General features: G+C 32.7%; 1 protein-coding gene and 1 long non-coding RNA gene across 17 annotated transcripts; both read right to left on the bottom strand.

The window, feature by feature from the left end:
• Nucleotides 1-413: 413 nt before the first annotated feature.
• Nucleotides 414-9,331, bottom strand: LOC130714531 (uncharacterized). 16 transcript variants are annotated; one of them, XR_009011326.1, is made up of 11 exons: nucleotides 8,944-9,331; nucleotides 8,444-8,530; nucleotides 8,243-8,347; nucleotides 8,018-8,134; nucleotides 7,245-7,320; nucleotides 6,223-6,390; nucleotides 5,324-5,472; nucleotides 5,097-5,151; nucleotides 4,782-5,016; nucleotides 3,907-4,046; nucleotides 414-1,901 (listed from the first exon to the last, which is right to left on the bottom strand). It is a non-coding gene; the product is annotated as an uncharacterized LOC130714531 (long non-coding RNA). The 16 variants fall into 16 exon arrangements; XR_009011330.1 differs by having other exon boundaries at nucleotides 3,907-4,011; XR_009011333.1 differs by having other exon boundaries at nucleotides 3,907-3,990.
• Nucleotides 9,332-11,381: 2,050 nt separating this feature from the next.
• LOC130715883 (protein SODIUM POTASSIUM ROOT DEFECTIVE 2-like) lies at nucleotides 11,382-13,239 on the bottom strand. The gene is made up of 3 exons (XM_057566033.1): nucleotides 12,482-13,239; nucleotides 12,183-12,258; nucleotides 11,382-11,668 (listed from the first exon to the last, which is right to left on the bottom strand). Exons 1-3 carry the CDS (start codon nucleotides 12,674-12,676, stop codon nucleotides 11,538-11,540), a joined length of 402 nt encoding a protein of 133 aa, XP_057422016.1. The 5' UTR covers nucleotides 12,677-13,239; the 3' UTR covers nucleotides 11,382-11,537.
• Between the last annotated feature and the right edge of the window lie 494 nt (nucleotides 13,240-13,733).

The following is a 13,733-nucleotide window of genomic DNA, read 5'->3' as shown; positions in this document are numbered from 1 at the left end:
GTTTTTAATTTCTTCTTGCTGTAGCATTTCAAACGTGAATATGTAAAATGGTTAAATATCTAAATAATTGCATATCAACGAGATAAGATTACCATGTCGGGCAACCTCTTAATTATATTTTGGCATTTAACATCAAAAAGTCAGAAAACATCTCAAGTATCCTTTCAAAAGTCACGATTGCATTTACTAGTTAACTATCAATTTTACTACATCAATCCATACCTAGCTAGCATGTTTTGATCAGTATTTTTATAAATTTTAGGTGTATGCTATCAAAACTCTTTTTATTGGTTTGAAATTTATGTATGTGTCACTAAATTATAGAGTGTATTTTAAATAATACAAACAGAACGTAAACGTTGAACTTGAAAAAGAATAGTATAATGTAAAACTGAGTGTTTTAAACTCATAGGTTAATCATAAAAGTTAATTTAATTTTTTCCCAAAATTAAATATTCCTTTACAAAGATGCACTAATGGGGTAAGATGTGCATATGCAGAGTCTTCGAAACACTTGCAAAAGGAATTGATCAAATATTAAAGAAAGATAAAATGCATGATAGTTTTAACACTTTATAATTTTTGATGACTCATTTGCACTTTTTCTTGTGCTTTGGATTCACTTTGGGCGCAGCCACATATCAGCTAAGCCGTCCCAGTAGCAGCATTGGTTGGTGTGTGTGATTTGACAACGCTCTGACTCTCATCCCTCTCCTTTGGCTCTCAGCGCTCATATTCACTGTTCACATGCCAACTCAAACAATAATGAAATGGAAGGAATAATGTTTTGTTTCCCTTCTCATCTCCCTTCCACCTTGGATAAATATGAAAAAAAATAGATAAATGAGTGAAATGATATTTCATGGAACAGAAAATGTAGAAAGATATAAGAAGAAAAACGTGTGTAAATGAAATGAGAGAGAAAATAAGATGTGATTGAATGATTACTCAATAGAAAAGTTATGTTCATGTGAATTACACCCACCTATATTATGTATAAACATAAGAGTACAGTGAAAAATGAGTGTTACTATATATTATACTAGTTTTATACCCGTTTGTCCGTGCGATGCACAGATAATTTTTACTCAAATCAATTGTTAATTATTACCATTGTGTGTTTTTTCTTTTGACTATTAATTAATTACTTAGTGTTTGATATATATGAAATAATATGATATATTTACTAAAACATATAATTTTAATTAGTAAAACACTTATATGTTGTTATTATCTTTCGTTTTGTCTCGATATTTCATCTTACTTATGGACATTAATTGGATAACTCTACAATATTAAGTTTGGTTCGCCCTTTACGGTTAATATGAACTTGTGGTGTAATCTCCAGCGCAATCTTACATGTAAAAGATAAACAAATAATAAATACAAAGAGGTACGAATAAGGTATATAATATATGTTGCTCAAATGTTGGTTAATTGAATTAGCACCCAACTTTAGAGAAAAAAATTAGGAAATCATACAAACTAATCCTTGTAATTTTTTTGGAAAACTTCCTTGAAGACAATGTTCTTGAGGAGCCTTTTTAATTTCAAATTAAAAAGACATAATAACAATAACCAATTTTACTTTTAGGACATAGATACTCTTTCTCGTTCATCAATGTATCATTAGGAAAGGACTTCAGTAATAAAATAGTGATGTCAAATTTGAATTTTTAGTACTTTAAGAGCTTGATAAGTGATTCAGGGCTACATTTTATAATGCAAATATTTTCTTTCACATCTAATGATCTAGACTGTGAAAACAAAAAGAGCCGTAAAAGGAGGAGCGCTTTTAGGTTGTATTTTTTTCCATGTGTTAGTTCCATCGTGCTAAAGCCATACCACAATATTGAATACAATTCTCTTGCAGGGTTGAAATTCCTTTGAGCAGTAGGTTGCTGACAATGATAAAAGATGTATAAGTAATCATGGATAGAAGAAAATGGATTTTATACATCGTTCTGAAACATGAATACATACTTGCAATAGTATGACTCTTCTATGTGCAGGGTTGGACTTAAATGCTATAAGATGGATAAGTAATCATGGATAGAAGAAAATGAATTTTATAAATTGTTTTGAAACATGAATACATACTTGTAAGAGTATGACTCTTCTATGTGTGACCTTTGATGTATCTGTAAGCATATATATCATTTCAAGCTGAGGACACCTAAGCTTGGTTTTCATCTTAGCATGACTTGACACTCAAAAATAAAAAAAAAATACTTTCCAGAGTATCATGCTTATAAACAACTATGGCTAATTCCTGAGCCAGATTATAACTCTGGATGAATTCTTGTACCAAGGAGATTGCTAACATAATTACAGAAACACATTTTTGTATTGAGTCTTAATTTGGCCAAGACCCTTCAATTTCTCATATCTTAATCTCCAAGTAATTCTCTATGCAAAAAAGTGTTAACCCGTACGCACAGAGCAACCATTATACAATTTGTTAAAATGATTTGAGATCTGAGCCTTTAAAATAAGAGTTGTTAATATTTTTACATTGGATCCCAATGTAAGAATTTTAGTTCTTGAAAAAATAGATGCATCACCCATGATTCAATATCAGCTCCAACAAAACATTAAGAATGTCAGATTCTGATAGGCCCCCAAGTCAGGAATGGGCTGAGATAGCTAACCCAAGGCCCAAGGTTTGGCGCGTGTATCCAAGGAGGGGAAAGAATAGAAGCACCTAGAATGTAATGAGCTGGCAGTGTGAGAAAGAGGGCTAAGGAAGTTAGTTACGGGAATCAGGGGAACAGGTGTATAAAGGGGAATTTATGTTAGCTAGAGATAGGCATCTGAGAATCATATTGTTGTAATAGAGAATGGAGAAATGCATTCTCTATAGGAGCTTAGCTCTAGAGTAGTAGTGACTATTGTATCTTTTTTCTCAATTCTATTAATCAAATCAATCTGTTTTCCTTCATCCACTTATCAATTCTAGTTTACTGTTGCATTGGTTTACATCAGATTCTCATAAATCAAACACAGATAGTTTCTATACTTATTAATCTTCAAAAGTAAACACCAATCCACAACTAAGACAGCGAAAGTCTCCCTATAGGCCTAGGCACACAATTGAGATCAATAGAAAGTCTTTAAGGCATAAAAGCAAAACCATACCTCCTAGTATCTTTTAATTCTAAGGGTATAAAAACCTACTCCTGGAAAATGGGAAAAGAGACGTGACAATGACTCCTACAAAGATGGTGACCTTCATATTAACAATTACAGTTTTTCTTACCCTCATGCTAAATAAATATTTGGCATGGCTATCATAATCAATCAATAGAAGTACTAAGTACCAACCTTAATTATCTTTTAATGGAAATTTTGACAGTCTATCTGATTCTGCTAACCAAGACTTGAAACTAATAACGTTTAATAGCTCAAAAAAAAACTTCAATGGAAGATTTGATAGGTCCTATTCTAGTGTTGCAGCAATTTGCAGGGCCCTTATAACTTTCTACATTCAAGATGAAAGACTATAGTGAAATCTTCTGAGCAAGTTTATCAATATTTAAGTAATCTTCATTCTCTTTTCTTAATGTATATATACAACAGATGAAAGGATATATCATTATACTTTTCATTCTATTTCATTCCTTTATATTAATTCAAATCATACATTCAATGAGTTTGAATAAGTTCTTCAAAAATTTAAATAAATACACACACAAATCTTCTGAGCAAGTTTATCAATATTTAATCAATCTTCATTCTCATTTCTTAATGTATATATACAATAGATGAAACTTGAAAGGATATATCATTGAACTTTTCATTATGTTTCATTCCTTTATATTAATTCAAATCATCCATTTAATGAGTTTAAAAAAGTTCATCAAAAATTCAAATCATATATATGCATGCATGCTGTTATAACCGTACCTGTGATAAGTGCAAAAAAAAAATGTAGTTATTTGTTGCATTTGGATTGTGATTGTCTTGTCATTCTGTCCAACAGTAGCGTACCTATATGGTTTAGAACCATTGCTGTTAAATGAATGGAAAGGTCACCATCATCATTTCTGTAATAAGCACATAAATTAGTTTTAAATAGTATTTAAAGCATGTTCATGGGGCACAAAAATCATAAATTTCTTCGCTTGACTTGAATAAACTAACCACAACCCCTAATTCATATGGATAAAACTAAGAGTTAAACATTTAAATCTCATTCATAATGACATGAGAGCTGGTTTCAGGTTCTGTTTTATCTAAAAAAATGTCATATGTATTATGTAATCAGTCAACCAAATAGGTTTAACAAATGAGAAACATGGAGATGCATAATAAAAATTATCAGAATATAAAATTAGATTTGTCTACTAAACAAATTAATAAAACAAATAACACGTGTGTCAGTATAGTTTCAAATACTAAGTCTATTGTGTCCTTTTAAAATCAATGTATAGAGTTTCAATGGATCCTTAGTTTCCCTAGTTTCTTTTTAAAATCAAGTCCATTCTGTATACTATCTATACACATCCAACTTAAACATGAAATCCAAAAATAAAGACAAATAAAAATCACAATAGATTTGAGCAAACTATGCAATTTCTGAACCATTAAGATAAATGTTTTCCAGCCCCTTACTAAGCAAGAATTATCTCCATTTAGCATGAATAAGCCCCTTACTAAGCAAGAATTATCTCCATTTAGCATGAATAGTTTTCACTTCTTGACCCACTTCAATATCATTGTCCATTAAGATTGTGACTACATGCTAATGCAGGTAACCAATATGTGAAATAAAAAAATACCATATGAGATCTTTGCTCTCTTAGACAACCTTAAATTTTAGGCTTAGTGAGGTCCATTGTATTCACAAGAAGAGAATGCATTGAGGAAGTAAAGTCTGCAGTTGTTTCAGAGCCAGCAAGAAGGCCATCATGTCGTTTAGTGATTGGAATGAATGATATTTGATTTGGGTGGAGATGAAAGCTCCAATTTGGGTATAGTATTTCTACGCATCAGAAATGGAACATTATATGCAGCCTGCAAAGACAAAGCAAGCAGATAGGCCTAAGATTTCATCCTTCAATGACTTTCAGCTGGCTACTCTTTTAAGTTCTTACCTTCAAGAGAAGGAATCTAACACCAAATTTGAGCATGGTTTTCAGAAGAAACTGACTACAAAATAGATCGATAAAATAATCAATTCAACAAAAAATATAATTAAAACTGATTGAAAAGAATACGTCACCCATAATTTTGAACCCATAATTAAAACATGTTGGTTGCATGGTCCATAGGAATAGGATTTCAATTTGCTTCAAGCATTCAAAAAGCACAGGGCCATTACCTTGAAGATCAACACTTGAGATGACAATTATGATCTTGAGAAGATTGCAGTGTCTTTAAGCATCTCATTTTCACTGGAAAATGTTAAATCTTTTAACTTTCACTCAACTTCTATTTGGTAGCGAAGATACTGCCTATCCTTCTTCGAAGCTGAAATTAGTTAAGAGGTAAAGGTCATCTTAGATATGATCCACATCAAAAAGGACAATGGGTAAGACAAATCCATAAAAAGTAATCCATTAAGCTTAAGCCTGACACTCAACTTATTGACATCTTAACAGCAGAAAACTTATTCATCCTAATCATTTATTTTGTAGATGTTAAAAGCAGAAAATTTAACCCATTAAAAAACTCTTGTTCCATTGCTTTTATCATAGTTCTAAAAGCATAACCAAAAGAAAAGGAAAAATAAATCAAAACATTTCATGATAGCATAAAACAAAAGACCAGAGTAGAGAAGATGAATGGGTACACTTTTGCAATTGAGCACCATTCTAGTAGCACTTAAACCAGAGACTCTCAATTATTTTTGTCAGAACAAACTTCTTATTGGATAGGTAATGTCATAGTACTCCACACAGATAAAATTAATGTTCCCTGAATATAAGATCAACACAACATCACCACATATAACAAAAGTAAATATTTTCATATGCACTCAGTAACACTACCAAGACTGATATAACAACCACACTCTAAAGCATGATTTTCCAATGATCCCCTAGATAGATTATAATGGAACAATGAAAAAGCATCATATTTGGGACCAAATTGAGATAGTTATCCTGTTTTTGAATCAATCAAGCAGGACAAAACAGATCACATATGCTCCACGTCCAACAGAAAAATACACATCTTTCAAAAGCTCTAATAATTAAAGATGCCTAAAGAAAATAGCACCTTCTATGCAGTTCCCAAAACTTTGAGGACTTTCACGACGCCTTTAGTTTTCTACAATCTGCTTCATTCTTTGTCACCATATCTTCCCTTAACAAATCAAAATTTTATTTTGACATTGCAACTCCTTAGAGTGAAAGACACATAATGTCCATTCCTGGTAAACAATCCCTGTCATATAAAAAATAAGAACCATAAAAATTCAAATAAGAACTATACGTTCTCTCTTCATCTCATTATTGCCGATCCAAATTATCTTAGTTGCTCCCAACAACTTGGCTCCACAAATAGATTGCAGGTCAGGCAAATGCTAAGAAAAACAAACAGACCATAGATGATCCTTTCAAAATATGGCATTAATACAGATTGTTTATGCCTTGAGAGTGATTGGACCCTTGATTATCCTATTCTAATTTGTAGATTCTTCATGAAAAATCTGGAAAAGTCTTAAAATCCCTTAGCACAATCTCATGGATACAAAAATTATCAAGACAATAAACGAAGGGTCTTGAACATTAATTAAGAAACACTTATAAGTAATGTTTCTCATCTTTTCCAACTCCAGCATATGGTGATAAGCAGCATATATGATGCATCTAAAAACTGTGGTTCTTATTTTTGCATGCTATAACACTTTTTTGATGGTCCAATACAGAAGTTGGGAGACAAACTGCTGAGCAACATCTTAGCAAAATTAAAATTAGTCAAAATAAGCCTCTCTTTGCCCTCTTCTTTCTTCCTTTTAGGTTGAGGATGAGGTATTCTATCTACTCCCTCTTCTAGCATGGCTTTACTCAGATATTAAATGCTATCAAAATGTATATATAAACTACAGACTTCTTGACACCCTGAACTTATAGCTGCAAAAGCAGACTGCAAGACCAGGATTGAACTCGTATCCTCAAAGGTTGAAATATATGTGACTTTGATCAATCCAAGCACCGTAAAGTGTAAAGCAACAAAGTGTGATTCAGTACAGGGTTAGGAAAATCCAAGAAACTCCCATGTAGAAAGATAGAGAATACCATTATTTCCATAAAACTGCACTAAAACATGTCCATCACTGACAGGGTCAGATAATGCAGGTCTTTCTTCCATGATCTGGAAAAGTTATGTTTATAATTAATATAAATGACGGGGTTATGAAATTTGAAAAATAAAAAGGACACAGAAAAACCAGCAAGTTTTTAATTTGCATTCTGTTACATTCATCCTTCTCTGTTTCTTACGCTTCTGTAACTGCTGATCCAAGGCTGGGAAAAGGGGCATTTGGATTTAAATGGGTTGTGGGTATCTGATTAGCTTGGTCTAGGAGTAGATTTTGTTACTCTCAAGCTGGTTTTCTTCCTTAACTCAATTCTGTTTTCTGTATTGGTTTGTTATTTTCTATCTCTTGTACTTCCTTTTATATAAAGTTTTCTTATCCAAAAAAACAATTAAAAAGGAAAAATTAAAAGATCATAAGGTATAACATTCTATAGTTTATATCAAGTCATTTTAAATTTCAAATGCAAGTTCTCCAATTTGAAAGAAAGGATGCCATACAATATCCAATTGCCTGAGTATTACGCACTAAACAATTTGTATGGATAATTGGCTGCACTTTAATCCCCTTTTGATCTGTAGTGTAGAGATGATACACAATCACTTAGTGAAAAAACACAAATCAATTTAAGCATATATCTTCAAATTACAAAGCTTAATATTTAGTTTCCTCATGAAAAGTTATTTCACAATCTTATAACAACCATAAACAAAAAGAAAATTGAAAAATAATGAAAAGATGTTTTCTTCTTACTTTCATGTAGGAAGATATTATATGAGCTCTCAAATCATCAGCAAGTTCCCTTACAATGCTTTTTCTCAATGCTTGCTTCTACTCCTTGTTTTGTGAGAGATCCATGAGCTATTATTGCTGTAATAGGAACAAACCATGAGTAGGTACAACTACAACATTCAGTGACAAATGAATAAACACAATATTTAGGCCACATTTTAGTATCTCAGTGCTAATTAAACTCACCATCAAACACTCATAAAGAAGAAAATTGAACAACAACTGAATAAAGGCCATAACATTAATCAGTCCAGAATGCCCTTTCACATCCCTAAATTCTTCTTGAAGAATCTAAACAAATGAAAATAACAAATATGAATTAAAGAAGCTAGATATGGACACAATCAAGTCATTACAGAATTCAAAATTTAGAGGGGGGTAATTTACCATATCATAAAATTTGGCTTCAAAATTTCCAGCATGATGATCAGTAGTGCTAACGGCTGATGCAACCTGACCACCTCTAAGTACCTCCTACATAAAACACAAGGTATGTAATTCAGAAAACATAAAAGGAGAAAACAAAAAATAGATAGAAGATTATCATCTGGAACTATCAAGTATGAACTATTTGGAATTAATTTCATGAGTCAGTGACCAGCTAACTGGAAGGGGAGGTGAAGTGTGGTTGAAAGAGAAATCAAACAAATCAGTAGGAGTTCACAACATGGGGTATTTATAGCCAAAATTTGAAACTACAGTGACAAAACCACACATCTAGCAGATGGAGGTAATCATAGTACATAAATTTTAAAAAAAATTGATTTTCAAAAAAACAAAATCTACAATACAGATAAGAGGATTGAGTAGTACAAAATATATACAACACAATGGAGATAATTAATGGAGCCTTGGATTGACATTGACCATTTGATTAGAGAGTCAACCTTTGTTGATGCATTCAAACCTACAATTTCAGTTTTGCAGGAGAAGGAATGACGCATGAACATGGGATGGTTTGAGATGTAGAGATGTGAATGGTAAGACCATAAACGGCGGCAAAGAAATTGTGAGGCAAACATCAACCAGCGGCCAAAATCAAACCATCATCACATCAATCTGATAGGACACAATTGATGGGTTGGTGAAAAGGGGATGGAAAGTTGAACGAAAACACGGCATCACAGTTAGGGTTTCGGATTGAAGTGAAGATGAAGAAAACTTTGGAAGAAAGATGAATAAATCAGAAGAGCGTGACTTGTACTTCAGAGTTGGTAGAAAGGGGGAGATGACAGGCCAAAGCAATCTAGGGTTCGTCATGGTAGGGGAGGAACAATGAAGAGTTCAGAACGACGTCGTTTGCAAGGCTGAAGCTGAGAAAAAAAAATTGCGTTAAAGCAGTGGACACGTGGCGAGCCGTGATTGGAGGTCTTTTAGCTACAGTAGTGGAAGAATAAGAAGTAGTAGATGATATTAGGATGGAAGAGAAAATGCAATGTTAATGTAAGAGAAATATATGCATTTCTTTGACTTTTGTATAGTGTATTGTTAGAAAAAATTACCAAAGTAGTGATTTTTTAATTATACAATCATTATAAATCGTCATTTAGAGGGATGATTTTTTTTCATGAAATCGCTGGTGACAGTGGCGATAAGTTTTTTTTCTTTTTATCAATTCTTCAAAAATATACTTCATTTTTAGTGACGGAAAATAATCCGTCGCAAAATCAAAGTATATAATATAAAAGAAACTAGTGACGGAATATGGAGAAAGAAATTAACGTCGCGAAGTATTTAGCAACAGAATACAATTTGCGACGAAGTTTAGTCCGTCATAAATTCCTAGTGAATAGTAAAAAATTGCTTAGCCACGGAAATTTTCAGTGAATGTTTTTGTCGCAAAAGGAGCGATGTAATATAGTTTGTGACGGAAATTCTCTCTCCCAATTCCGTCACTAGTTCCTTTAATATTATATACTATAATTTTGTGACGGATTTATTTCGTCACTAATAAAGAAAGTTAAAAAAAAAAATTTGTGTCGCCTCTTTCCGTGGAGATTTCAAATGAACTAAGTTTTCTATTATTATCAAAATTAAAATGAATGTAAAGAGAAGCTTTTGTAACCAAAATGAAAAGAAAATAAAACCAATCAATTGAACTATTGCAAAAAAAAACTCAAAACCAATACTCTTGTATTGTGGGGGTATTGTGGAGATTTTGTGTTTTCTATTCTATCCTTTCTATCCACTTAAGAGGATTAAACTTATGGTGGATCTCATCTAAATTTTTTCCTTCCTTTTCATTCAGCAACCAACATTCATTTGTTCTAGAGATTAAACATCCTCCTAGTGATTGGTCAGATTGATCCGAACATGTAATTATATTATATGCTACTCGATCAGGCACATAAATAGTTCATTAAAATCTTCTTACAAACCAACAAAGTGGCCATGGTCTTCTAAACTTCTGACATCCCCTTAAGTAGCTTTGAGCAATAAACATAGATCTTATCATGGCTTAAAGTATAAATCTCCAACCAACCAAGTAGAGCTTTAAGTCAAACTTGAACCATTGTTATTTCTTTAGACAGAACTCTGTATACCAATAATATTCCAATTTTGGTCATGACTACGAACTTCCATTAGCACTATGTGTTATCTAGGAACAAGGTTTGAGCCGAAAGCTCCAAAATTGAATGTAACAAATGAAGAAGACAATTTGTTATAGTTTCTCTAGAGCGAATTGATGGCGGTCAACTTTATAGTGTGTGTTTGAATTTCAGTTTGTGAAACAGAATTTAAGTGAATGTGGGTTTGAAAAACAAAGTTTGAGTCAAAGTAAGTTAGTTGTAATGTGATTTATGTCTAGATGTTTTTATTTCGAAACAGTTTGATATCATGAATCATGTTTAGATAATATTAATGGAAAACACTTTTAGGTTGACATTGTGAAGATTAATTATCCTCAACTGCTCAAAGCTAAAGTAAAAGTGATGGTTTTGTTAAGTTGGGTGAAAGTGGGTTTTGGACCAAAACTGAGTTAGGATGAAAATGAGTTCAAACTACTCAAACATAATGGCACAGTGTTCAGTGCAGGTCAAAAGCACATTGAGGGGTGCAAACAAAAAAACAAACATAGCCATAGCTGTTAATGTTTAACATAGCTTTACATTCTGGTCAGGTGTGTAACTTTGATAACAGTCACATCATCAATGGTTTTTAAGTCTCTTCAATGTAGTATGGTGGTCGAATAAATCTGCATTTATCTCCAATTCAACGTAATCGCATAATTTTAAACCTAGATGATGCTGATGTCTTTCATCATAACCTCAACCTTGATTTAAAAGATGTGCAGTCACATAGCAGAAACATCAATGGAAGAGTATTGCTGGAACATGGCACAGGATATTAATATTTATTATATATTTATAATAACAACAAAATGGCATAGTGAAATTTGAGTTCCTTCCTTTTATGACAACTTTTTTGTCTTGGTCCAATCAGCTGAGGCTGGTGGTGGTTTGCACAGAAATTTTCCCCCTTAGCATGATGTAGGATTCCAAAGCTGTGCATTTTTCACTTTAGACACACTTTCCAACACTTCCATAGGGAGAATGTCACCAATAACAACTACAGTTTTATTAACCAGATCTACCTTGTATGAGCTCACTCCTGTTGATAAGTAGAAAGAAGCAGTTATTAGAAATAGTTTCAAAGCAAACAAAATACTAGCATTATATATAACACATAAGTACTTCCTGATAATGAGGGAAATCAATAATAATGTTGACTGTTTCTTAGCATTTATCAGGACTCAGGAGCACTAAAAATAATTTTCTCTCCTTTGATGGATAGTCTCAACAATAACCAAACGAATTTGGTTCAGCTTCAGATGAATTGTTGAAACTTAGAAGTAAACACAACAGAGGCACAAATAGAGCAAGTTTAAGGAAAATAATATAAACCTCACATGCTCTATTTAAGTAATCTTCTATAATTAATTCTAAAAGCAAGATCAGTTATAGGAAGAGCTTTTTCTTAGTAGCTTCGAGGTGCCAGAATTGATCATAATGAAAATAAGTTGGTCCAAAGATACTGCTAAATTAGTTTGTTATGGCCTGAATTGACAGAAGAAAAAAATGCAGCTACATTTTTAAATGAAAAAAAGAAGTTGGATTATCCTCACCTTCCAGCTTTGAGATATGTTTCTCAACTTTCCTTGCACAGGCATGGCAATGCATTGACACCCTCAATATCACAATCTGCATATTTGAGGAACAAGATGATATCAGATTACACCCAACAAGTGGTCTAATAAATTATAGGCTTGATTACATTGTTGCTCCCCCTAGTTGGCGAATAAATGTGCTCAAAATTTTATTTGAGGAGTAAAATCACACAGTACAAATTAGAGGATCTAAAGTGCATATAAGAGTGGTGTTGCTAAAGAAACATCAATGCTGAAAAAGAGAAGAAAAACCTCACCTTGGGCTTCAATTGAAAACCCAATGTTTGCTTTCCAGCAACAACATCCTTCAGTCTCAGTTTATGATCACTGCCATTTGCAATCAAAGGCTTGCTCTCAAATTCATCTTCAAATTCTATGGAATTTACACAGAAGCAGGGATTTGAACAAGAAGAAAGACAGAAAGTGTCCAACATTCTACCAATTTTCCCCATCTGAGCTGAAAGAAGTTCTTTTTTATGTCACTACTCTAAGTCTCTAACCTCTAGCTCAAGTCTCAACCAAATACTTGTTATAATACTCAATGAAAAGGTTGAAAGTGACTACAACCATAGGGAAAACAAAGAAGCTTAAGGCCAAATTTTATTGGGAAAACCAAACTTCACAGAACCAATGAGTTTTATCCAGAACAATACAAAAAATAGACCAAGTGCTATTAGAGTTTGTTTGTAATGTGATAAACTTCTTGAATACTGACCAAATTAAAGTCTACTATAGACAGATACAAACCATAAAAGTGCCATGAAAGGGGAAATTAACATAGTTTGAGAAGGGCCTCACTGACTACTTTAGCAATGGAAGAAACAGAATTGTATTAAAAGAGGAGATTATGTGATCAGAAGAGAGAGATAAGAAAAGGAAGAAACAGTGAGTGATCATGGATGGAAAGAAGGAATTACAAACTTTATATGTGAATGTGATGGGGTTTAAGCCCAGGCTGGAGGAAAATAATATGCATATATTTCCATGTGGATAAGCATAACATCTAAATTAATGAACAATAAGCACGGAGAAGAGGTCAAATATAAAGGAACAATGTCAAGGCATATTTGGTATAATACAACTGTGATGCAAATAGAAAACAAAAGACAAAAGAAAATGGATATCTTAATAGATCATGGCATGCCTCAAATTGTTAAATAGTTTTGAGCATCATGTTACTTCCCCCTAAAGGCATATATGCATAGTTGATTGACATATGGAAACAGTGCAAAATGCTAGATTGGCATCACTGTTGAATAAAAAAATGTATAAAAACATTTTAAAGCAACTTATAATTAAGCAACAGGTGACAAATCACACTCTATATTGTAAACTGCATGATTAGAAAATGTTGCATGGTTCTTAGCCATAAGTGCTGAGGGGGGAAATGATAGAAAAAATGTGACCCATTGAGACCTGAAGAAGCCGAATCTATTGATGTCTTTATATGCCTTGAATTATAATAGTGCAAAATGGGACAGGCTCCTTTGCATTATTGGACACTCAGAG

The sequence above is a fragment of the Lotus japonicus genome, chromosome 4 (assembly GCF_012489685.1).
Source record: "Lotus japonicus ecotype B-129 chromosome 4, LjGifu_v1.2".
Lineage (NCBI taxonomy): Eukaryota > Viridiplantae > Streptophyta > Magnoliopsida > Fabales > Fabaceae > Lotus > Lotus japonicus.
This window is presented reverse-complemented; position numbering and strand designations above follow the sequence as displayed.

What these genes read in the sequence shown, in the direction of transcription:
- LOC130715883 (XM_057566033.1), bottom strand. Translation starts at nt 12,676, where the DNA reads ATGGGGAAAATTGGTAGAATGTTGGACACTTTCTGTCTTTCTTCTTGT. An exon ending in GTTTTCAATTGAAGCCCAAG is followed by an intron (nt 12,259 to 12,481) that starts GTGAGGTTTTTC and finishes TCAAATATGCAG; the next exon opens with ATTGTGATATTGAGGGTGTC. An exon ending in ACATATCTCAAAGCTGGAAG is followed by an intron (nt 11,669 to 12,182) that starts GTGAGGATAATC and finishes ACTTATCAACAG; the next exon opens with GAGTGAGCTCATACAAGGTA.